The 27,006-nt window shown below is 38.4% G+C and overlaps 1 protein-coding gene across 2 annotated transcripts; it reads left to right on the top strand.

Moving 5' to 3' along the window:
- The first annotated feature begins 249 nt into the window (after positions 1 to 249).
- syk (spleen tyrosine kinase) lies at positions 250 to 27,006 on the top strand. Of its 2 annotated transcripts, XM_053340325.1 has the most exons (14): positions 250 to 478; positions 8,124 to 8,595; positions 9,003 to 9,163; positions 16,480 to 16,618; positions 17,569 to 17,650; positions 17,770 to 17,825; positions 19,957 to 20,019; positions 21,447 to 21,531; positions 22,649 to 22,808; positions 23,789 to 23,998; positions 24,832 to 25,021; positions 25,696 to 25,836; positions 26,411 to 26,523; positions 26,660 to 27,006. In XM_053340325.1, the coding sequence occupies exons 2-14, from the start codon at positions 8,194 to 8,196 to the stop codon at positions 26,730 to 26,732; spliced, it is 1,875 nt and encodes a 624-aa protein (XP_053196300.1). In that variant the 5' UTR covers positions 250 to 478; positions 8,124 to 8,193; the 3' UTR covers positions 26,733 to 27,006. The 2 variants fall into 2 exon arrangements, with proteins under 2 accessions (XP_053196300.1, XP_053196301.1); XM_053340326.1 differs by lacking the exon at positions 19,957 to 20,019.

Raw genomic sequence — 27,006 nt, 5'->3', positions numbered from 1 at the left:
GTCACAGTTTTTGGGGAAAACTATAATAAACTTTTGCTCTCAGTTAAAATAAACTTTGAAAATAAGATGTTACATTTGAATGTCAAAATCACATTTAAATGGTACTTAAGTTGATCATTTCCTGCTTGTAGTAGGCGGTGTTGGTCAGTGTTCAGATCAAAAGAGGGAAGTAAAAGACTTAAATTGTCAAGGAAGTTGTTGAAATAAGGAAGCTTCAGAGCGCCACCTCAGCGTGTGTCAGTACATCAACTGGATCAAATACTGATAATCAGCTCCAGCTGCAGAACTCAGCCACCATCAACTGTGAGTGATCCAACGTTTTCATGTGGTTTTAACATCAGATATTGTGTTCGTCAGGAAGCTGCTGAATTTCAGATGACCTGCGGTTCGGCTTGCTGGCAGCTGACATGCTGAAGGACTAAAACACTCAAGTAGAGGAGGATCAACACTCTTGAAGGACTTCATCATTTTACATACAGTGAGTGTAATATTATTATCTTTTTACCTGGATACCTACTTTTCTACAACAGTTCCTTGAGAAATTACATTTTGAACTTTTTTGTGCAATCCAAGAATTTCATGGTTCCCTTTCTTACTGGATTGTAGGTCTTAATTTCATCTATCACTGTGTGAATTAATTATTACTAGAGTAGGTGATTAACTAACCAATATATTGAAAAGAGACAAAATGAAACAGAAAATAGCTAGCACAACAATCAAGAAAAGACCAATATTAAAACAATGAATTAATCCCAGAAACACATGAAATATTTTATTATTCATTAGAGTTGAGTGAAGATTTTAACACTTAGGACTCAGGACTTGTTTCATGACTCGCTCAGACAGATATTATAATACAGAACTCAAATTGTGACACAAATTGGCAGTTTTTACAAAAATGTTGTTATAGACTCAAATGACTAGGAGGCACTGTTTTTAATTAAAAAAAATTGTAACTTGTTTTAACTTTGCTTTAACTTCACAAATGTACTTTATTATATTTTAGAGGAAAATATAGTACTATTTGTATTAATACAGTCATTCTAGACAACTGTAGTTAACTTACAGATAACACAAATGTAAATTTAAAATTAATGTAATAAAAATGCATTGTTGAAGATGAGACCAGCAGTTGACCAGAACCCCTTACAAAAAACGGTGTCAATTGTGAACATTTTACAAATAAGAGTTGTGCAATGTTGTATGTATATTTCACAAAAAGGGGAAATATTGCTCACATTGATCAGTTTACGCACCCCCAGATTTATCATGACCTTTTGGAGGGGCCATAACCCTTACATTGGGAACCATTAGACTAAACTACCTAACTATGCCATATGCATTAAACTAATCTCTTGGATGACTGAGAATCTTCACAGTTAAAACTTGCTCTACCTCAACCACATACAACAATATCTATATATATACATATATATATCTGCAATATTACAATAATATAATCAGTAACTGGGTCAGACATATAAACATATAAAAATCATCTGCTTGGTGAAATCAATTGTCTGTGTCTAATATGTTTTCCACAAAAGTTAAATTAACCTACCCTGTTAAAAATATATAAGTAGTTTCTATGATTAAAATGACGAAAAGTCTTTGGGGAAGTATCTGATATGTTTTTTCTGTGTCAGCTGGCTGGAGGGGTGTCGGTGTTAGTGTTTAATCAACAGAAAAAAGTATTTGGGGAAATGTCAGAAATGTTCTTTTTTGTATCAGCCGGCTAGAGGGGCATGTTGGTGTCTCTGTTTTATTGACAGCAGCTGGAGGGGCATGTTGGTGTCTGTGTTTGATTGACAGCAGCTGGAGGGGTGTGTCAGTGTCTGTGTTTGATTGACAGCAGCTGAAGGGGCGTGTCGATGTCTGTGTTTGATTGACAGCAGCTGAAGGGGCGTGTTGGTGTCTGTGTTTGATTGACAGTAGCTGGAGGGGCGTGTTGGTGTCTGTGTTTGATTGACAGCAGCTGGAGGGGCGTGTCGGTGTCTGTGTTTGATTGACAGCAGCTAGAGGGGTGTGTTGGTGTCTGTGTTTGATTGACAGCCGCTGGAGGGGCGTGTCGGTGTCTGTGTTTGATTGACAGCAGCTGGAGGGGCGTGTCGGTGTCTGTGTTTGATTGACAGCAGCTGGAGGGACATGCCAGTATGTGTGTTTGAGCGGGCTACCTGTACAGAACAGAGATAAATTAAACAAACTGCTGTAGCCACAAGTCATGGATAGATAGTGTGTTGCTAACATTTATTCTTGAAGAGCAACAACCAAACCAGCATCTGATGGATCCGAAGTGATATTTATAGGTATGTTTAAATGCTGTTTAATGTGCTGCAACTTAGCAGCTAATTGACTATCTAGCCTGCTAACTGATGTTTGCACTCATGATTCCCTCCCCGGTGAATGTTTGTTTGGTGGTTCATTCAATAATCTAAGGTGCAGGACGAGTCTGTGTTCATGTCTGTAAGTCACTTTCTTTAGCAGGAAAGCTAATGTGGGTTATTCAGAACCTTGTGTTGTGTAGCAGGATGCTATCAGGCTCAGTGTGACAGTCTGCTCTGACTATGAAAGAACATCATGTTACTGCTTTTGAAATATCTGATTTGCTGTATCAAAATAAGATACAGTCATAATACATTATACAGTCATGGATAGATGGTGTGTTGCTAACATTTATCCTTGAAGAGCAACAACCAAACCAGCATCCGATGGATCCAAAGTGATATTTATAGGTATGTTTAATAAACTACGTAGGTGGAAAATGGAACGGTATTTAACAGAATGAATGCAAAACTAGGTCAAGTCATCATGAAATAAAAGGTTGATCCAGGACAGATCCTTTGTTATTTCAACCATAAAAAATATAGCCAAATGATATATTATTGGGACCAGCGTGTTAAAAATGACAATTCTGATGATTACCATCTCCAGTATGTGTCATTCAGATGTTGAAGACCTGCTTAGATTCTCAGAATGAAGTCAGAGTAATAGTCCAGAATTAGATCTTTCATTTCGGCTGACATGTTATACCTCTCCAGTGTGTCCTGGACAAGCTTGTGGGGCATAAAATCCTGCATTGACCAAGTCCAACTACAGCACTGTAGGGTCACTTCTGCTCTCCTTGGCATCTCTGAGGAGATGTGTGATGACTCTCATGTGCTCAAGGAACCAAAGAACACTAGGAATGCCATCTTTCGGAACTGAGGTGTTGGTCTAGCGGTTCTTGAGAAACAAATCCCCTAGCTGCTTTGCTACAATGCAAAAAGACCATTACTGCTCATCCAAAGCTGGAGCACTAGCTTGGGGCAATGCTCGTACACCTTGTAGGTTGTTCTACAGTCGTATCCTTGCATGGGTCCAGATTTGGGTGTTTGTTGGGTCACAAAAAGTGTTACTGTGTTGTTGATATATTTCCCCTTCTGAATAGGCCAGGGGTCCAGTTCACCAAGTGGCTGCTTAGCTTATTGACAAAAGTCAGCTTTCTAGTCCTTTGTGATGTGGTGGATTTTGGCTTCCCACTGGTTTTTCTTGTAGGGCTGATTGGCCCATCTTTTCTCCTTGACACCAAACACCAACCCTCTTAGTTGTCATGCTATATGATAGTTGTCATAGTCCATAATCTCTTTTCCATATCCCCTTTAGCTGTTGTTTCCAGCCCTGTGTCCATCTCCTTGTCAAACTTCAGCCACTCACGTGCCTTGCAGGCTTGAGACTCTGAGATCTGATCCTTTTCTTTTCGTACTGTGTGACCTTAGGGACTTGCTTGCCCCACTCAGAGGCTCCCAGCTCTGTGGCATGCTTCCTGGCCAGGCTTTTCCTCTGTCTCACCAGGTTTTTCACCTGTGCATTGTGGTGCTTGCTGTCCCTCCTTGCATCTGTGCACGCAGAAATACTCAGTTGTTGTTTGCTCACTCACCGCCATCCCACCTCTCACGCTCCCCTGGGAGTACATCTTAATTTTGATTTAGGGCATTCTTTGGCTCCTTCTGTTGTTAGGGCTGCTAATCCACCAGAAAATTATAGACCTATTATTCCAATCAATCCGAAATCATTATAAAAACCCTTCCATCAGTATCAGGCGACTTTTACACTTAAGTTGGTTAAACAGATCAGTAATGTTGCAACTTTATCAATTGACACCCAGAATGAGCCAAACAAGGTGTTCCTCTCCTTTACAATTCCTAATTGCTTTATAACCATGAGCCATTTCAATCCAGTTCAACAAAGCAATCCAGGGTTTTTCATTTGGCAGTAAAGAGTAGTTATTTTTGTATGCTGATAGTATTTTAGCACTTATTAAAAATCCATTATCACCAATAAAGCCACTGTTAGAACAGTACACAAATGTGTAGTTATTTCTGTCTGTACAGTTAATTGCCATACATCTGAGGTGAATTCTACCAACATCAGATGTGGGTATCAATATGACATCAGTCATAACAAATATAAAGCAAAGGTTGGTTAAATGGAAATTGCTCAAGTTGAGCCTGTAAATGAATACAATTAAAATAATGGTTGTCTCAGATCAATGGTTGTCACTTTAATAAGTTAGTCAAAGATTTTCCATTGTTATGTCTCTAGTGGCCACAACAAAGAGGAGACACACCCAGTTTTGGAGTTAATGGCAGAAAGTTTATTAAACAAAAAGGCAAAATTAGACCAAATTAAGCCAAATTAAAGGTGTAACTAAATACATACAGTATTGGATGTGGAAATCAGTGAGAGGTGTGTGATTCATGAATGTAGAGTCTAAGTGTGTGTGTGTGTTGTCTGGTGCATAAAAGCAAAAATAAATAACTAAGACAGCATAACTAAACTGAAGCAGAACAGGTGCCTGAAGAGACCAACAGAGATAATTAAGAGGAGGGAGAGAAACTGCCACAGCTGCAGCCAGAACTTTAATAACGTGACCAGAAGCCGGCTGCCATATTGGATCTAGCTGTCCAATATGGCGGACTTGCTCAACTAGTTGTATTTAGGGATACAATAGCTCACTTAATGCTAAAAAGCAAAACCCAAGTCCTTGCAAGCAAATGAAAGTTTTGTGAGATAAGTTGTGCGCTCAAGGGTAACAGTCACATGCTCCTCTCTTCCCCTCTTCTTGCTTTTCTTTTTCTCTTTCCCCTTTTTGTGTATTTTCTCTTTTTTTAACTTTGTTGTACTTACTGTTTGAACAATTGTGCTTCTGAATATATATATGTATGTATATGTTTAAAATATCAATAAACTGAGGGGAAATAATAATAATTTGGTTGCATAAACACTTAACAAGAAGCTAAAAATTAGAAACCCAATAAAACATTCAACAGTTTAAAAGTTGAAACTCTGATAAAATGTCTGTTATGGAAAAGTTCTGCTTAAAGTGAAGTTAACAAAGTTATCCAAATAAGCAAAGCTGCGGGTTCCTTATTACAACTTAACAAGCAATTGTGGTAGGTTAATCAAGAGAGAAGTGGTGTTGAAGACATTTTTCACACCTGACAAGTGACACCTGATTCACAGTGGTGGTGTACAGGTTAGAACAGCAGATGTGTGATAGGATAGGCAGATGTGTGATAGGACAGGCAGATGTGTGACAAGATAGGCAGGATAAAATTGGTGTATATCTCAGTAAGTTTCTCACCCATAAGCAAGGCATGTAGATGAATGTGCTCATTGGCTGACGGATCAGACTCTGGCTGTACTGTGAGGCTTCTAGCTGTGAGTGAGTAGAGGGACGTTCCAGTGAAACAGCAGCTGTGCTTAGTGAACCCACCCAGGGTACATAAAAACACCCATTTCTAATTTTATCTACTTGTGAGACAAACAACAAAGTTCTTAAAGTGAACATGACTAACAATTGTGATCATTCTGTGTGGCGTCAACACAGTCCTATTAATAATATAACAATATTAATTGGTGAAGCTTTAACCATAGTTTATTTGCAATAACCAAAATCTTTCCTGAATGTAACCCTGTACTACACAGTTATTGTAGAAAGAAATCATTTTAAAAACACTGAATATTATCAAATATCAATGTTCTGTCTGGCTATAGGATTGGGAAAGTCAATTAGTCTGTAATTATTATATAGAATTAGAATTAGACAGCCTGATGGCTATAGGAGTGAAGGATCTTTTAAATCGCTCCGTCCTGCAACAGAGAGAGAGGAGCTGTCCACTGCTGTTTTTTTGGTCCATGTTGTGTAGCGGATGATCTGGGTAATTCAAGATGGCCTCAAACATCTCTCCACCACCTCCTCCAATGTGTCCAGCCTGGCTCCAATCACAGAACCAGCTCTTTTGACTAGTTTGTCCAGCTACCTTGCATCTCTGTGTCAACTGTCTGCACATATTATACAACTGTATGAGGTGTTTTGTTGAATGAATCCCTCATAGTACCGATTTCTACCTGAAAAATGGATTCCAGATACCTGCATTTAAATTTAAATAAGTTAAATCTCCACTACACTCACAATGAGTCTGTTTCAGACAGCTGTGTGTTTATGGAGGCAAAGAAAGAAACTAACACGTAGCACATTATTAACACTGATGACTTCTCCCTATGTATTTTTAAACATGTGGACGGAACAGTTACTGCTTCACTGCTGGTTTACAGAGAAGTCCTCAAATAGTCTTGCATCAGAGTAACATTGTGACTCACTCATCACTCATCCTTCAACATCATGAGAGTTGCAAATATGTCAGAATGTGTGACAATTTGAATGACAATGACACCACAAAGGATTTGGACAGTTAGGTTTGGAATTGTTTTTCGTGATTCATGAAAGACAGTGAATATATTGAATTGTCAATTTAATTTTAATTCATGTGTCTGACTTGTACAAGCAAATTATTTCTGAGTTTAAAGAAGAAAGAAAGTTGCTTCAGTGGTCAATGAGAAAAAGATAGAAAGTGCAGATGGATTTGCAGCTGCTGTAGCTGTTGTGTGGTTATTCTGGTTAATATGACAAGAAGCAGATTACTGCTTCTGTCAGCCCAAAGGTGACAAAAAGTTTCTACACAACTCAGTTTTACACAGCCTAAGAGTGTGTAATGATGTTAATGTTGGCCACTCCTGAATCTCCTGAAACAGGCTGAATCCTGATGTTTTGGTGAACAATTTCTCTATTAATAACACTGCTAACACACTAATTAGAGCTGCGGAGGATGGCAATATCATTAATTTGCTAGTAAAGTAAACCAGAGTTATTACAATTCATCCTGTGGGGAAAATTTCATGGCAATCTATCCAATAATTGTCAAAACATTTCACTCTGAAGCAAGAGCAGATGGTGCTAGAGAAAAAATATTAGGATTCATCCTCTGGTGATCATCAATTTCTGTACAAAATTTAATGGCATTCCATCCGATGGCTAGATAGCTTGCCATTCATAGAGCCATGTTGCCTATGTGCCTCAAAAACGCAAAGCAGGATTTTTATACCACTGGACAACTATCTTACAAAGTGGAAAGTTAATGTGTGTGTGTGTGTGTGTGTGTGTGTGTGTGTGTGTGTGTGCGCGCGTGTGCATATTTGCAATTCCAGAGTGCTGTTGCATTTGAGTCGCAGTGTGATTTATCAACAATTCCCAGCCAGCATGTCCATGTGGGCCCCATAAGAGTACAATTTAGGCTGCAACATGGGTCTCATGTGGGTTTGTCCCTCATTTTTCATGGTGGCCCCACCTGTGTTTACCCATATGGGCTTCCAAGTGGGTTCTGATTGGGTTTCAGGTGTGGCCCAACTGGGTGAGTTACACATGTGGGGCCCATGTCTCTGAAACAATATGGGCCCCATACAATTTGCCCTGTTTATGCCCATGCCCGCTTAGCCCACTTACATCCCTCATGGCTCAGGGCTCATATAGTCAGCCCACATTGGCTTCACATGTGGGGAACATGTTACTGAAACCATGTGGGACCTGCAAAATGTACCCAGCTCAAGTACATGCTCACTCAGTACCCACGTAGCCAGCATTTAACCCATGTGGGGCCCACATGCGCATGCTGCAAATCCAAATTGTCATTGTTTACGCTTAATATGATTTATTTCTGTAAAATGAAAACCAAATGTCTTTTTAAGAGTGCATTTTAAATGGTAAATTAATCTTGGTTCTCATTTGGTTCTACTTTGTTTGATAGGTTCATTGCATCCTGGTAGCTGCACCCTGTGAAGGGAATTTCTAAAGGGAGCTACAGTTCAGAGGCCAACATGGCTGACAGGGTGAATTCATTGCCATTCTTCTATGGCAACATCACCCGTGAGGAGGCAGAGGACTACCTGCGGCAGACAGGCATGGGCAACGGCTTATACTTACTACGACAAAGCCGAAACTATCTCGGGGGGTTTGCACTGTCTGTTGCACATTCAGGCCGCTGCTACCACTACACCATTGAAAGAGAACCCAATGAAACATATGCTATCGCTGGAGGTAAGAGTCACAGGAGCCCACAGGATGTGATTGATTACCACTCCCAGGAAACGGACGGCCTTGTGTGTCTGTTGAAGAAGCCCAGCAACAGGCCCAAGAACATGCAGCCCAAGGTGGGGCCGTTTGAGGACCTGAAGGAGAAACTGATCCGGGAGTATGTAAAGCAGACCTGGAACTTACAGGTTAGTTTCTATGAAGTCAGCAGAGCAAGAATACCAAGAGCAACAGAATCAGACAATATTCCCTTATTTGTAGTCTACAACTATGGTAAGCAGAGTAGGACAAAGTTGAAGCAGGAAGTCAGTCGGATAGATATTTCTTGACTTCTTTGAAACTTCTTAATGGCACTGTGTTACCAGACTAACCCTAACCCTAACCCTATCACTTTGGTGATGATGGTGACTGATGACCAGATAAAAATATGTAACAGTAATATACCATTGTTTCCTGGTTTAGTTGGTGATGTAAACAACTGACTTTGTCTCTTGACAAAAAAAAAATCTTATCACAAATTCAACAAAAAAAAGTAAGCGCATGTTGTGATGGTTTATCATGAGAATGGGCTCATAGGTTTTGTATGTGTGTGCAGGGGGCAGCTCTGGAGCAGGCCATCATCAGCCAGAGGCCTCAGCTGGAGAAGCTCATTGCCACCACTGCACATGAAAAAATGCCCTGGTTCCATGGAACCATAACACGAGAGGACTCTGAGCCCAGGCTTCAAAATGGCTCCCGTATTAATGGAAAGTTCCTGTAAGTATTTTTCAAATGTCTTTGTATAGCTTTTGGCTGTGCTTATAATAAATTGTGTAAATGAACTACCTGACTGAATCCTGGCAGGGAAGGAAACGTGTGGTTTATCTAATTTTTGACTTGGTGTGACATAATATGTTCACAGCCTTCATAGCGATCAGTTCTATGACAGCTTGTGACTGGATATATTATAGTTCGTCTTTGCAAATTAGAGTTACTGTCTGTGGTTTATCCTCCCAATGTTGCCGGACTTAAAGAGTTCCTGTATATAGAACTGCTAACAAGATGAAAAAGTGAGTGTCTGTACTGGCCATTTATATACAAGCTGGTCTGTGACACATAATGGCATCTAGTGCATCAAAACACGTTTTCAGTCTGCTCCACTGAGCATATTAGATTTTTTCCTGCATATGCTATGTTGTTGTGCTGCTGACTACAGTCTCCTCTACTCAAACACTGCCCTGCTCTTCTTTCTTAAAACCTTAATTTAAATTTGAGCTTCAAACATGTTAAAAATGAAGACAAAAAAATTGAAAAAGAAACAGATCAAAACAAAAAACAGTTACAGTGTGAAAGAGGGGGTTCATAGGTTGGTAGGATATTGGTTTTAAGTGTGTGTTGAAGGTCATTCCAAGAATTTTGTGCACTGAAGGAAAATGCTGATTTTCCAAATTCAGTCCATGCTTGGAGACCTGACGCATCAGCCAGTCATGTGTTTAAGTTTTATATGTTCCAAGTTACCAATCCAGCATCATTGATTGGTATGGTGCTAGTGTTCCAATCAGGGCTTTAAAGTGATTATTACAACTTTCTGCTGGAGAAGACCAACCCATTTGTCATACAATACACAATGATGTGTACCATAATTATCAGCAAGTAATACATTTGAGAGTGGAATGATAGACTGAGTCAAGAAGTTTAAGAACAGTGAGAGCAGTGTTCAACTCATCATAATAATACAAAAAAACAAAACTGACAAAAAAACAATCCTGTTTCTGCTGACCATAGGGAAGCTTGTTCTCTTTCTGTAATAGAAGACAACTTTTGACAGAGTTTACTGACAAGATTGTCTATATGATGTTTGAATGTAAATTTCTCATCAAGCCAGTGGCCAAGATATGTTACACGTGTGTGTGTACTTCTTAGTATTGATTGACCTGCTCCATACAAATACAGTTGTAAAACGACAACAAAAGTAGCTGGAACTTGTGTTTGGTATCACCCTGAGAACAGAATCCAAATTTAGATCCAGCAACTCATCCCCAAAGCAGGCAAGAACGAGTAGAAACAAAAGCAGAACCAACACTTTTCTTGATATAGGCTCAGTCTCTAAATGTATTTCTTTCTTTTGGTTTTTGACAAATGATTATATTTTCTCATAGTTTTTGCTGGCAGAATGAACACTCTTGTACAGTCAGGGCTGATCACAGACATTAGTAACCCAAAAAGCTGTTTTTAGCTTTTTGTGAGCTTATTCTGTCCATTTTTGTCAGAAGCATCAGAGACAAAATGATGATTGTCGATAAGAAATTCCTTACACTTAAAACATTGACTGAATGTATATTGTGGTTGAGTGAGCAAGAGAGTGAATAAAGAGAGAGGACAGCACTAGTGAGAACTCTATTAACACTATTTGTTCTACAGCGTAAATAACTCGTCCACACCTCTGCACAACCATGCAGAGCCGCATTGCACGCTTGACTGGTGGCTACACAACACTGGCCAAATGCTGCAAAGTATACCTTAAATGATTTACTGTAGTGGCATGCTTACTTTCACACCACTGAAACTTCACGCTTAAGTTGCAGCTTTACCAGAGAAATGTTCTGTCCCCTCGCTGCTGCTCACTTACATCATTGTGTGATGCAAATGTCATGTATTTCTGCTTTGTAACAGTGTGAGTTGTTAAATGTATGGACATGCTGCAAAAGTCAATGTCCTAAATCAACAACTGCAGTACAGAATGGTTCAATGTTATATTTAATGTGAAATATGAAATTTTTGAACAAAGTTAATGAGGAGTATTTATAGCTGCTGAAGATTCAGTTGGGCGGCAGTGGTCTCGGCTGAAGAAACGCAGAGGAACTAACACAGACACACACACACGCACACACACACACACACACACACACACACACACACACACACACACACACACACACACACACACACACACACACACAAACACTGTGGTTTCCGCTCTGGCAGTTTGCAAAGGACTTCCTGAAGTAGCCAAACAAGAGGAAGAATGACAGCGTGGTGAGATGTGACTGTTCTGTCCCTTTCTCATGTAAAGTCTAGATGGAAACTTTGTTTTTCCACTGAAACACAGCCTTAGTGTATGAATATAGCTTTAAAATCAGAGTATTTCAGACACACTATACCCATAGTATCAAGGATCGCTTGCAAGGTGGAAAGAGGAAAACAAGATTGTCAGACAGTAGCTGACAAAAACATAATTACAATTAATTACACTATACTTCTAAATGTTTCTTCTAAAATAATAAAAAAAAATCTTATGGTTTAAGAATATAATTTAGATCACAAATTATAGGATCGGCATAATTATAAATGATGACACACACACACACACACACAGACACACAGACACACACACACACACAGACACACACACACACACACACACACACACACACACACACACACACACACACACACACACACACACACACACACACTAACCCATGTATAGAAGTTCCTGTTTAGTTCCTGTAAAAGCCTGGTCTTTTATATAATACTGTAATGAAAGTAGTTACAGCCCATTTATAGATAAAGAAGTCACATGATACACTGTGAGCTAACAAATGGACTTAAATACAACTAAAACTCTGTTGGGAAATACCAACAACCTAACAAAGAATTAAATAAAATGAAATCATAAATTAATATTTGGTTTAAAACAAGGTGCTTTACAGGAACACATGAAGTCTAAAACAACAAAACAAATAGGATAGAAACAGGCATAAAGAATTGTGTAATGTGTAAAAACATATAAGAGTGATAAAGTGATAAAACCAGGTCATTGAAAAGTTAATTAAAGCTGATATAAGCTTAAAAATGTGACTGAATCTAAGTGTTTGAAATTCCCTAGTCCGACCAGTTATTGCAACCAGATCCAACCCCACCCACAATACATAAAAAGATTTGGATTTGTTTTTGTTTATTTAATCATTAAAAATGTTTTTTTTTTTTCATTTTTAAAATAACTTCCCTGCAGATGTAAATGCTGTTTAAAACATTCTGTGCTGTGCTGGTGGAGAAACACTAAAATCCACATTATAAAATTGTAATTTGTTACAAAAAATCTCAAAAAAGATCTCAAAATCAGACTCAAATCCTGTGGCATTAGTGTGGAATTGTAGAAAACATTTCTCTGGATGTTTTCCTGGAATCAATACTGAGAACAACATATCAGCGTTTTACTGGATGGAAGGCAGCGTAGTGCTTCCTTTTACCAACCTGTGAAAACAAATGATACGATGTCTGACAGCGGCTTTTTCTACAAGCAGAGGTTGTTTTATGACATGAGAGTGTGTAAGAATTCATATCTCAATGTGATTGTGTAAAAATATGTGTGACCTTTTAAAGATCAACAACATGGGAGCATAGAGATGATCTGCTTTTTGAAATAGTCTCTGGTCAAATGGGAGCTCTGTGTCAAAAATAAGATCAGTGTTTGAGGCTGCAGGTTTAACGTTTGTGCTCACTGCGGAGAGACCAAAGAGACACGTTTGAATCGTTTGAACTTGTCTACTGTTGAGTACTACTGAGACAGACTGATTCCACCACACAGCTTGAATTCAACTTGACTGTAGAGTTAGTGAGGAATTATTAATCTACTCTGGAGTCTGTTGAAAAATGAATTATTTCATTTTATTTTACATGTAAAATTTTCAAAATACATAAACTCTTATACATAAATCTTCATATGACATTACATGAAGGCATCTGTGGTTCATTGATCAAATTCATGTGTCTTTAAGTTGCATTTTGCACATTTTTAACATTTTATGAAATTACTGTCAAAAAGAAGAAGCTTGAATTCAATTATTCTTATCATTGTATGACAAATACACAAAGACTGTACGCAATGACAGGACTTCTCCATTTTATATAGAAGGCTCAAATTTCTATTCATTGTACTGTATATATTGAACAGTTAAAACACTTTAAACGATATCTCTCTTATTTATATGGTCTTTTATAAGATGTCCATGTTGAATCTAAGCCATTGTCTTGATAAAGCCCCTGTAGAGCTGAGGCTGCATGCTCCATCATTATCACTTCTCTAAAGTCCTTTAGCCAGTAATGCCTTTTATGCAAAAGAATAGCAATATTGGTATTGTGTTAATAAAACATGTTTTTAAATGGTTTTATGTGAAGAGAGTTTGTATTCTGTGTGTTGTGAACATAATGAGAATGAACTGTAATTTAAAGCTTCAAAGGTTAAATATCCAAACAGTTCCATAAAGTACAGAAGTTTCTATCTGGAAAGCGTGAGCATTGATAAGATATGATGTAGCCAACTCATAAGGAAAAGAAGATATAAATAATCTTCCTCTTCAAAGAGACTCGACATATCTGCCCTGCAGACTCACAAGCTTTTCTTTTAACCTTGATGCATTTCCTGTATGGTTTATTTTTGATCTTTCTACTGATAGAATTGAGATGGATATCTTCTCTTCATAATGTGCTGCTAACAAATGTTTTTCAGTCATTATCTGTCATGGCCAGAGTAAACTATTGTTACCAAATACAGTAGGCGGTGGTGTAATAGATGTGGTAAATAGTTTTGAAATCTTGGACGGAAGCGTGTCTGTTGCGGAGTTGAGTTGGTGTTAAGCTGACTCGATTTTTGATGGTCTGTAACTCGTGTCATGTGTATCTGTACTGGATTACAACCCAGAGGCTCTGTGTGCTTATCACACAACAGCCTGTGTTCATGGCTACCATATATAGCTCATGGGAGAGATCAAAGAGAGTCTCGCAGCAAAGATTTACCGTTGGGCCCCAACTGACTCCCCACCAAAGCACCCATTTAGTACAGTGCACACAGGAGACAATACATAGCAGCTTCATTGTTTGCCCAGATAGCAAAGTGGAATAACCCTGCCTGGCCACCAACTAGTTTGTGGTAATTTGACACAACTTTATTTAGAAATAAACACAATATAACCTGAAATGTTATGTCCTAGAACAGAGGCCACACAGGAGTTAATAATAGATACAAATATTGGTGATGCAACAAATCTGGAGTTAATCATATGAACAGAAAACTGTGGACACACAACTAAAATAAAAACTATGCTTCACAAAGAACCGGCACCACGTCTAACACGAGTACATTAAAAATGACAACCATGAATATATTGTACATTGGTGTGTATGTTTGTGCAGAAATTACTCAATAACAATTAGTAAAACATTTTGTGGAAAATTCTGGAATTTTGCATTATGCATCCTGGATTGTGGTGAATTTTCTGTGTGTGAGATATGCACACTGGCAACACTTCAGGGTTCTGGTTAAAGTCTGTGTAAAGTAAGAATAAATATGTGTTCTGAGTTTGACCACAGAAAAGTGTGTTGTTAACTACGGAAGCGTATTGCATTCACTTGAATTTTTAAAAAAATCAGTTTTTTCTGAGTAATTTATTTTTTGGTCTGTTTTTCGAGGTAATCATTTCTGTTTTTCTGTGTATTTTTTTCTCTCCTGTTCTTCTGACTAATCTTTATTCCTGTTTTTCTGGCTATTTTTCCCCTGTTTTTTGGAGTCATTTTTCCTGTTTTTCGGGGTAATTATTTTTCTGTTTTTCGTGGTAATTTTTTTCTCTGAATTATCGAGATACTTCGAAATCTCGCGAGAACATCCAACCTGTATCTTGTATCCATGGAGCATGCCATATATGTCCTGCTGGTCCTGGAGAGACATTGCTATGTCCAGGAGATCTGAATGGGCTTTCCTTCTGAACAACCGCAAAGCCTTCAGGTGCCTGCGCAAGGTTGACAAACTAATAGTAATACCATCTATATGACTTAAAGACAGGACAATCTCCCAGTCCTGAAGAGTTCGGTTTAGAACCTGCTCTATGTGTAAAGTGCCTTGAGATAACTTTGTTGTGATTTGGCGCTATACAAATAAAAATTGATTGATTGATTGATTAAACCCAGATCAAAGTAAAAGTTGATTAAACTAAACAACCGGGTCATGTTTGCTTCCATTACATTGAGCTCTCAGTAAAGAGGGAATGTGTCCAATGTTTTGAATGCCCTCTAAACTCAGAAAAAAATTAGCCCGAAAAACAAAAAAGAAAGAAATGACTCTGGAAAACAGAAAAAAAATTACTCAGAAAAACAGAAATAATTACCTCAAAAAACCGATCAAAAAAAAAATTACGCAGAAAAACAGAAATAATTACCTCAAAAAACAGTCCAAAAAATAAATTACTCAGAAAAAAATGATTTTTTTTTTAATTCAAGTGAATGCAATATGCTTCCGTAGTTAACCACCCTGCCAAATTTGAATGATTAAAAGCAACCTCTATCTCTTCTCCCAAACGCTGTGGGAGTGCCCGCCGAGTCCGCTGAAACCCCGCCCCCTACCAAGTGTCACCTGTCAATCAAAGTCACCACCTCTACCCGAAACGTGGACGCTACGTCTAGTTTGAGAGCTTTCTGCTGCTAACTCAGCTGCTAGCTCAGCTGCTAGCTTGTCCGCTAACTCGGTGGCTAATTCAGCTAACTGGCTAACTAGTATTGTGCGCTGAATGTATTTATACCTCTACAGCGGCAGGAGCGGGTTTTTTCAGACCCGCCTACTAAATCCTGAACACAGAAATCTTGAAACACAGTGTGTGAAGCCTAGCTCCACAATTCAAATCTAAATGATTGAAATGCTTTTTACACCTTTTTTAGAAATACATTTAGAAGAAAAATGTCTGAATTCATTTTACACAGTCTTTAAAGAGTCAGTAGAAAAACTATATACAGTTTGAGCTATGGATTATTATTATTATTATTATTATTGTTATTTTTATTATTATTATTATTATTGCTAGAGTAACATGGACACTGTTTCTGGACAGAGGATGCTGAGGATGTTTGTAAAAGCTTATCTTCTCAAAACTGTGAGCACCACAAACTAAATTCCAATCACCTCAATCTTTTGGGGTGAACACTGTGTTTTGCACCTCACAAAACACCAACTTCAACTCCAGAAAACACAAAGAAACCAAGTTATGTTTCACTTTCAGACTTTAGTTTCATTCCTTCTGTTTGTTTTCCTCTTGTGTCTGCAGGATTCGGCAGAGAGACATGAATGGTTCCTACGCTTTATGTTTACTACATGAAGGACAAGTCATGCATTATCGTATTGACAGAGACCGCGCTGGCAAGCTTTCTATCCCAGATGGCAAGAAGTTTGACACTCTGTGGCAGGTTAACACTGATTTTCACTTCTTGTTCTTTTCATGTTTCCATGGTTGTTATAGTTACATACAGTAGATGTCCAATTTGGACAAAATACTGTAAATACTGATGTCAGGAGTCCAAATTCACACACCCTCACAGCTTCTGAGACATTTTTTGTCTAGCCATCAAAAAATCTGCACAATTCTCTGATTATTTTATTTATTTTATCTTTTTCACATTTTATTTTTTTATATTTTTTATTTTTATTTTGGTCATTTTTCAGTCTGTTTGCCCTACATAATCATTTAAATGCAGTTTGCCTATAACTATAGCGTGTAAACTCCTCTTCAGGTCATTAAAAGAATAGTTCATCATTTTTGGTAAATATATTTATTTACTTTGTAAATGAGAGTTGCTTAAATGGCTATCAGTCTGATGTCAGTGTCAGCTTAGCCTAGCTATCCTGACTCTGTTCAAAATTACATCTACCAACACTTCTAAACCTCACTGATTAATATGTTGTACCTTGTTTACTTCATCTGAACACAGAGAGAAATGTAAAAAAAAAAGAAAAAAAAAGTGGGTTTTAGAATAAATGATTAAGAGCTATGTACTAGAACTGTTTCAATTATGCCTATAAGTAATGAGTGATGTATCCAGCCCAGGCACTGTGGAGCATCTCTGGCTACAGGACAGGTCACTGTATGGTTAGTGATTACAGGTTTTGGTCTCCATTCTGGCAAGATGGAGCCAAACATGGTAACCACATGTGAACAGAACCGGACACCTGCTGCCAATCTTTAGGATTAGCTAGGATAACCACATTCTGACTCCAGCATTTTATTAAAATGTTGAAATATGGACAATAATATGGACAAGCATTATGCTCTTCAGAGGATCTCAGTATCTTACCTGTAAAACCACTGTCAGGACACTGATCATGGTCTTATGTCTCTGTGAATGTCCCTTTACTACAGCTGGTAGAGCATTACTCATACAAACCAGACGGCCTGCTGCGAGTGCTAACTGATCCCTGTCCACGACCTGATGGAGAATTAGGTAAAAACAAAAAACACACACACACACACACACACACACACACACACACACACACACACACACACACACACACACACACACTCTACAGTAACTTCCCATATGCACTGTCATGTTCACAGGACTTATAGGCCGGCCTGCACTTCCACGGGACCATCCTGGGATAAGCTCTACTCTTGTAAGTTCTGGCTGTGTGTGTGTGTGTGTGTGTGTGTGTGTGTGTGTGTGTGTGTGTGGTGTTATTAATGCATTTGCATAATGTCTCAGTGCTGCGCTCCAAAAAACAAGAAGTAAGGTTGTGCCCTCACTTACTGTAAGTGTTAAATGGAAGGAAATGATGATGATGATACGTGCAATTCTTGTACTTATGCTTTACTTTAACAATGTAATGCTTTACTACTAAATAATGTGTTCATTACAGCATTTTGGATTGAAATTATGAATTTAGTTCTTACTGTTTAACTATCAATGACAGATCAACTCTGAACAATCATTTCATCGTTAGATTAAAACATTTCTCTTCAGTTTTTTGCATGAGGTTGCCTACAATTAAAAAAGGCTTGTTCACCCAAATTACAAAAAACAGCAAACAATCAAAAACCAAACTGAAACATATTTTCTGTCTTCGCTTTAGTGATATGTTGCCATGCACATAGTTTTAGTTTTATTTGTCCAGGTTTTATGATATTTTTCTTTCACCATGGTGGGTGTTATAGTGGAGAAAAAGCTAATGTCTGTGAATATATCCATTTGTGCTGTTGAAGTAATTATTTGAGCTCTTCTTAGTTTTACATTTAACATGTTTAAGGGATGTCAAAGATAATACAATGCTGGTTCTATCCTCATTTCTCCGTCCAAAATCAAGACAAGGCAAGGCAGCTTTATTTTTATTTATAAATGGTAAATTGACTGTACTTATATAGTCCTTTTCTAGTCGTTATGACCACTCAAAGTGCTTTTAATCCCATTCACACACATTCATACTGCTGACAGGAGCTACCACACAGGGTGTTAACCTGCTCATCAGGGGGAATCTAACCATTCATACACATTCACACACCATTGGCGCAGTAACAGGAGCAATTTCCTGTCTTTACTCTGCACTGCATCAGTTTACACAGAGCAGTCAACTGATATCAGACAGAAGTGAAACAACATCCAACGTAGCTTCACACCTATATAAAAACACTGCTGACAAGGACAGATGGAGGAAATGTAATAAGTAACCTCACTACTGTAAAATGAATAAATGCAATATTTGTAGATACCTCAACAGCAAAACATGTCCACCAGAGTGTTCCTCCCTAACTGGAGCAGAAACAACAGCCTGTCATTTTGGTCCCTACAGCTGCAGTGCTGGGATCTGATATTGAGTGTTAGGAGCAGAACATGAACAGTCTAACATAACCATTTGATTAAATGTAGTTTTGTTGTGATTCTGGACAGTCCTTAAACTTATACAATTTTAACAATACTGTAATGCTATGTTCTGTCCATTTCCTCTTGAATTATTCTATTGATTGATTGAATTATTATATTTAAGAGCATGAATTAAATAACCAAAAGGTATCTCAGGAATTCATCAACAAAGTTCAATTTTGATTTTATAGCAGAACCTCCCAAATGTCTTAATTAAAGAGCATGAATTAGGTAATTAAAGAGACTAAATGATTTACAAATGAATAAATCAATGACCTGCCAGGCTCCATTTAATTAACAACAACTGAAAAATGGCTAAATTTAAATAATCTCTTTCAATAAATCCCTGTTAATCTGGTTAATTTACACAATTTCCAGTGGAACTACTTCTACCAAAATCTACTTTCTACTAATAGTCTGTATGAAAACTGTTGACAGTGTGTTCAGTTGATTAACTGTGTTGCTTTTTCTGGGGAGAGATGCTGCTGATTTATTTCATGTTTTTTTAAAGTGAGCACCACAGACTTGTTTACCTCCACTAAATCTGGCTCATGGAAGGTGGAAATCTCAAAACCAGGACAAATAATCTGTCTGCATGGATATGCAACTAGAGGGAGATCAGAAAACTAGTTTGAAGCAACCCTTTATTCCTGACATGGCTACTGTAGTGAACGTGGCAATTTTATGAACAAAGTACGTCTGTGCTGCCTGTAGTTTGCAGTTGAATGAATGTGTGTGGTTACTCAGTGTACATTCTGATATGTAAACTTGAACATCCTTGTTTGGAGCTAACCTCTCCCCTGAATCTATTCTTACTGTCATGATCATATGCATAACAGTAACCTCATCAGGTCACCTTTTGATAACCTCTCTGACATTTTGGTTTCTAGCAAAATGCAGCAGGTGGAATTCTCTCCAGACTCAAAACTGTTCCCATACCTGGCCGAAAAAAGGTGCACTAACACACCTCCTGCATCCTCATAAACCTACTGGTAACAGTAGTGAACACCCCTGTCAACCCCCCCTCCCCCCCACTTAACTCTCCTGGAATGTGGTTTTGCTTCAGTGTGGATTCCTCCTTACTAACAAACCTCAGAGTCTTCCATGCACTCTTGGTCCTTTGCTTTATCTGTGCCCTCCTCCCATCCCTCTGACAGCTTCACAACAGGAGCTGACTACACACACAAATGTATGCAATTACATTATTATCACTGCCCTACATGTGATTACAAACTTTCACTATCCAGAGTTTACTCAATGCAATTACTTCCTGAGACACGGTCAGCAGTCATATGCTGTGTCACATTCAGAAGCTGCCTCCATCTACGAGTGTATGAAAACACCAACGTGTCAAAATGGGTCAACATGTCTGCCTTGTGCCACATGTTCCTCCACGTGTGACACATGTATTCTGCCCCCCCCCCCCCCCCCGCAATGGGATGTTGGTCCCTGTGATTCTAGGTGCTACAACTGAATCCAAGTCCATTTTATCTGAGACGACTTCATATGTTGCATGGTGCAGTATGAGGGAGGCAGCTCCTGAAATAAATCCTGCCTGACATTCTTTGTCACCTACTGTTTACTACCTTTTTGCACCTCACACCTGTCTGTGTTTTCAATGCAGCTGCTAAACTGTACAATAGATTTATCAGGGTTTTTAACATATTTTTTTCTGTGAAGTTCTGCTCATCAATGCTAGAGATAAAAAAAATGGTTCTTGGAAGTGAACATGCTTTGTTATGTTCACACGCATCATCTTTAAAGCAGGGGTGTGGGACATACTGTGTGTTTCAAAGTTAAAGGATCATCTGTCATGATGTGGTCCAGGTACTTTTGGTCAGTAAATCAGTCATTAAACTTGTTCCATACCCCTTCTTTGAACGCATGTCAAAAAAGATGTTAACCCCTGCACTTATTCTCTTCCTCTTAACCTTTTGTATGGACAATCATATGACCATCATGCTGCATTTCATGGATATCTGTGTATTACAGTGATACTGACTGAACTGATTTCAGAAATCCAAATGTACTAAACATTTGCCACTAATAGGCATATTTAACATTTTCTCACACAGAGTGCTTTTTCTCCATTAAAGACATGAATGAATGAATTCTGAAGAAGTGAAGTGCAAATTATAATCTTTGGAGAAATCCTGCTTTATAGAACCTTAATGTTCCAAGGTGAAGTCTATCACTGTAATACAGGTTCCATGTAAGAGTGGAACTCAGCTACTTAAGAGAACCATTTTATTGTTGCCTGAGGATTGAATTATGTTGCTCTTTGCAGATTACATTTCAGCAGGGCACCCTGTGAAAATACACCTGCTGTTTTTCATTGTGTTCGTCCTCTTAAACCTTGTCTCCTCTGATAAACTGATAGCCGTCTCGTGAATCTCGACACAACACCAGAGAAAATCTCAATCCTTATGAAACCAGGATGCCCACTAATCAAGCAGCCAGCAAAGGTATGTCACTTATACAAATGTGTAAGCACAATACACAACAACAGAAAGTAGAACATATTGTTGGTCAGTAGTTACTGCTAGTAACTAGTAAGTTAGTACTAGCTTCCCTTTTACTTAAGTTTCTTAAAAAGTGTACATTATTATTAAATGTTCTCTTCCCTACACAACTTTCATTAAGGGTCAAAAAAGAAACACATTTTCTTTTGGACTCCTTGTAGTATCAAGATATGTTCCGTTTTTCTTTTTACTTTTTTAGTGCATTAAGCACAAATGAAATTCAATTGAAATTTTACTGACACAGTATTTTATATTAAGTTTCAGTTTGTCAGCAAATAAAACAGAAACTGATAGAAGATGCTTGTGGGGAACACAGGGGAAGTGAGGAAAATGTTTATTTTGTAACAGCTCAAAGAAAAAGCAGATTGTCATGACCAAACCCAAGTGACCTCTACTGGCCATGTGAATAATGACACTCAGACAAATAAGCAGAAGCAGTGTAAAGTTAACTGCTGCTAACCCCTTTAAAGAGGATGTTTGGGTGTAGAAAGTCTGTGTGTAGTGCAGAGCCTTTGGCAAGATCTGATAGGAGATGGGATTTTCTGTCTTCGACCACGACTATGATTTGTCCCTAACCTTGACCAAGGAGTTAGCTGACAAAACTTAAATTAAACTTTGGGGTTTATTCTCATAACTCTGGCCAACAGTTCACTCTATAATAACAATAACATTTAATCCAGTACACCAAGTTTAAACTTGTGTGCTTGGGATTTGGAACTTGGCAAGTATAATAAAATAATGAAAATGATACCAGGTATGAATCTGGCTCTGTCCTCCTCCATCACAAAACAAAACTTTAGTTTTCCTTTAACTGAACCTTAACCAGAGAAGAAAAAAAGTCCTATAAGTTTTTAATGTTGTTTTTAGAGGCATTGACATAAATGTTCACCAGATCGATTTTTTTTTTATAAAAGTTGTTTTAGAACGTATTGACAAACTATTTGTTATTTATGTGGGAGAACTATGACTGACGTGTACAATATGTCTCAGCCAGTTCACATACTGTATAAAATTTTGAATCCCTCCATCACCATTCATCAAATGGTCATTTCTCCATCAGAGGCCATGCCAATGGACACAGAAGTATATGAAAGTCCATATGCAGATCCAGATGAACTGAGGAGCTCCACAGTGGATCGCAATCATCTCTTCCTGGAGGATGGAGAACTGGGCTCCGGGAACTTTGGAACAGTCATGAAAGGCGTCTACAAGATGAGGAAGTATGTTAAATTACATCCCACCACACCAACAAACATAAAGCATTGTCCCCAAGCCACATCTTGTGTTTGATGTCAATCCATTCTGTAAATTAATATGGGTGATGCTTACAGTAATGGTTGTCCAAAGCTACTTTAAACTGAATAAGAAGCTTTTAATCCCCTCTGCACCTGCTGGTAGCAGGACAGATACATTGATACATATGCAGCCTCTCTAATTACAGAAGTGCCAGAACACAGTGCTATTACACACAGTTGCCCACTGTGTTTACTTTCATTAAATTATGACATCAGGATACAGAATAACCACACCCATCAACACACATCATACAGCTTGGTTATAGCTTGGTTTTCTGGCTGTTTAGAAATTGGGTAAGCAGGGCTCATCATAACCTCTCTTCAAACTTTGTTTGTTGTTGGCCAAAGTAATGTTTCATATTACAATCCTTGAAATGCAATGTGGTGTAAACCGCAACAATAGATAGAAGTATAAAACTAAAATAGCCTCAGTTTGATGCAATCATTAAAAACAGCCTCAGCTAATATTTGTTTCTGTCATCTTTGTACAAATCATCTCAAACCTCCTCCTTCAGGCTGCAGAACTTTGTTCACATCCATGTTCTGTACGCGTCAGTATGATTTCATCTATCCTTCTGATGAGCTAGTGTTGACATTCTTCATTGTGATTGGCTCAGCTGTTTCAGAGCTATGTCATCCACCCATTATGTACTCATTACTGCTGCATATACATAAACCAAAATAGTAGTTGGACATGGAGACACAAACTCTTTGTTGCTTTTGTGATGTTAAAATAGAGTGCAGCAACCTTTACCTGCAATGTATAGACTCAATGTATTTACTTGTCACCCTTATTCTCTACTCTGTGCTGTGTTAGTGGTTGTGTGCTGATTATTGAAATATGAAAGTGTCAATGCAAACCCTGTGGTACTGTCATCCTAACACTAACCCTCTCTATGCATTAGGACAGAGAAACCAGTTGCAGTCAAAATCCTGAAGAATGATGATAACAACACTTCAGTGCGTGAGGAAATGCTGCGAGAAGCCAATGTCATGCAGCAGCTGGACAACCCTTACATTGTACGGATGATCGGTATCTGTGAGGCGGAGAACCTCATGCTGGTCATGGAGCTAGCTGAGCTGGGGCCGCTCAACAAGTTCCTGCAGAGAAACAAGTATGTTCTCCTCCTGGACCCAGATCATTCCCTAATATGAGGCATTCTGCATTCTACTGACTTTCCTTATTTCACAGTTCAGATTATAATGTATATGGTTCAGCCTGCACTGTTTTGTAGTTGTAGCAGTGTTAGCACAGTGGTTGGTTAGTGTGGAAGCCTCACATCCATGGTTTCCACAAAGACCTGCAGGTCCAGTTAATTAGTAACTCTAAATGCAGGGTGTGCAGGTCATTTATGGGGGTAACAATAAACTCAAAATAAAAACATGAAACTATGTGAATATTCATTTATATACTTATTTACATTCATAGCAAATGTTCGCATTCTAACATGCTAAAGTAAGATGGTGCCCACATTTTACAATGTGTTAGCATTGAATTAGCATGCTAAAATTAGCATTGACCTTAAAGAATCACTGATAGCTTTATCATAATACTCCTTATTAATAGTCCCTAATCTGAGAAACATTCAGAGGATGTTTCAGCACATTTTCAGCCCTGTAAAATGTTCAACATCTTCCTCTCAGGCTACATATGTCCCTTCCAACAGCCAGGGGGTCAAAGGGTTAGGGTTATGTGCTTATAGATGTTTCTTTCTACTGTGTTTCCATCCGTCCATTCAAGTCAAGAGTAAAATTAGCAATGATGAGGACTGCGGCTGGTCATTCCAAACAGGAATAAAGTTTGACTTCAGACAAGACAGATATCCATTTATAAAACGGAACCTTGTTGTCTTAAGAAGCGAATGTCTCTCAGATGATTGTTTATGAACTGCTTGTATTTAGTTTTATTGTGGATTTTATGGTTAAAATAACAGTTGATTATCTACAGGCAGACAAACATAAAAAACATCACTGAGCTGGTCCACCAGGTGTCCATGGGAATGAAGTATCTGGAGGAGCATAACTTTGTCCACAGGGACCTCGCTGCCAGGAATGTGCTGTTGGTCACACAGCACTACGCCAAGATCAGTGACTTTGGTCTTTCCAAAGCTGTCGCTGAGGAGCAAAACTACTACAAGGTAACCAACCTGATCTCACAGAAATATGTGAATTGACCACAACCTCTTAAAACTGGATTCCGTGGTGGTGTCACATAATGTGTAAAATGTATGTGTTAGCACCATGGAAACAATATCAATGTAACATCAATTAAGATCCTCCAACCTGATCTCAGAAAAATACATGAGGTAACTGCTGACAGCGACAAACAGTGGTGGACAGATCATTGGTTGTACAAGAAGCACAGGCAGCAAAAAAAGCAGAGTGGGACAATATGGCGAAATAGTAAAACCCAGTATTTGTAAGTCTTGATAAATTGGTTTTATAGAAACTTTATTCAGATCAGAACAATCATTTGTATGAACTACCTTTTAAAATGTGTTTCTAGACATTCTTTTATCCAACATCCAAAACATTATAATAAATGTAAACATTTTACAGTCAATATCCTTGACTAATAGTTGTCATAAAATTGAGCTTTTCTGTGAGATCAAAGCTCTGTTCAACTCTTATATTTAAAGGGCTCCACATTTTTGGGCTCCACTTTGTTGCCATACTGCCAGCATGTATCACCATACCACACCATAGACCTAAATATTTTGGTGGTCCACAGCACCAGACTGTGCTGGTTTCTTGTTAGCTGTGTATAAAAGTAAATAACCAATAACTAACACCTGATGTGTTGCTTCTTCAGGCTAAGGGTCATGGAAAGTGGCCGGTGAAATGGTACGCTCCTGAGTGTATCAACTACTTCAAATTCTCATCCAAAAGTGATGTGTGGAGCTTTGGGGTGCTCATGTGGGAGGCATATTCCCTTGGCCAGAAACCATACAAGGTATGAACAATCTCTACACCTATCACAAACCCATCATATCATAAACCGTTAAGACACCCTTTAGATAAATGAGGGTGTTTATGTCACACATTGGCCTGATTTATCTGAGGTATTTTGTTTTAAATCACCCTATTCAGTCACACACTGACTCACAAAATCACTCAGGTGTCACTTATACACTGACTGACTGACTCACCCACTCACTCAGTCAGTCAGTCACTCACTCACATGTGGCAGGCTGCAGAGTGTCCACATGGGGGGAGCTGTGTGGTCATTGTCAGCCCGCCTCCACAGAACAACAGCAGTAGTTTAACTGTGCAGATGCAGAATGTTGCTGTTGCCACCTACAGGCAAAACAATGAACACCTGCTGTAGTTTTGTCTTTTTTATACAGAAATCCATCACTAGACAAAAACTCTTGAAGACAAATGTTTTTACATTTGTGATTCATGTATCATGTTGTATGACCCAGTCATTCAGCCTACTTCTGCCTGTTATGTTCTCTTTGATCCACAGTACATATTTGTATCAACCTGATGTGTCAGATGTAATCTAAATGTGTCACTGTTAACAGGGAATGAAAGGAAATGATGTCATGCAAATGCTTGAAAGTGGAAAGCGCATGGAAGCCCCAGTTAACTGTCCACAAGAGATGTATGACCTCATGAACGCCTGCTGGACATACAAGTAAGTGACAAGATGTCTGAGTCATCACAAAATCACATTTGGATCAGACGGTATTGCACCTGGAAATAAATCATAAGTGCAGTGTATGTTAGCAGAACCTCTGGTCTCAGTCGAACCTTGTTTTCATGTCTTACAGAGTGGACGAAAGACCCAAATTCAGTGTTGTTGAGCCAAGACTACGGGATTATTATTACGACATTGCACAGTGATTCTTCACAATGGATGCTGTGAGACTATGCAAACTGCTGGTTGATATGGAAAACTGCATTTAATCATGTATGAATGACTAAAAATGATTATAAATTAAATGCTGTTGTAAAATATTGACTTCAACTGTAGGATTTATTATAACTGTTCAACATAGACCATAATTATGCAAAGGACATTTATTTTATTACTTTTCTTGTTTTTTCCTGAGTGTGAACAATATGAAAGTTGTAGTAAACATATATACTGTAAGCCCAGCTTATAAAATAAACAAAG

This window comes from Scomber japonicus, chromosome 19, assembly GCF_027409825.1.
Source record: "Scomber japonicus isolate fScoJap1 chromosome 19, fScoJap1.pri, whole genome shotgun sequence".
NCBI lineage: Eukaryota > Metazoa > Chordata > Actinopteri > Scombriformes > Scombridae > Scomber > Scomber japonicus.
This window is presented reverse-complemented; position numbering and strand designations above follow the sequence as displayed.

Excerpts from the sequence above, each read along its gene's own strand:
- syk (XM_053340325.1), top strand. The coding sequence starts at position 8,194 with ATGGCTGACAGGGTGAATTCATTGCCATTCTTCTATGGCAACATCACC. Across the intron at positions 17,651-17,769 it reads ACGACCTGATGGAGAATTAG|GACTTATAGGCCGGCCTGCA; the intron begins GTAAAAACAAAA and ends TCATGTTCACAG. Across the intron at positions 23,999-24,831 it reads AAGTTCCTGCAGAGAAACAA|GCAGACAAACATAAAAAACA; the intron begins GTATGTTCTCCT and ends GATTATCTACAG.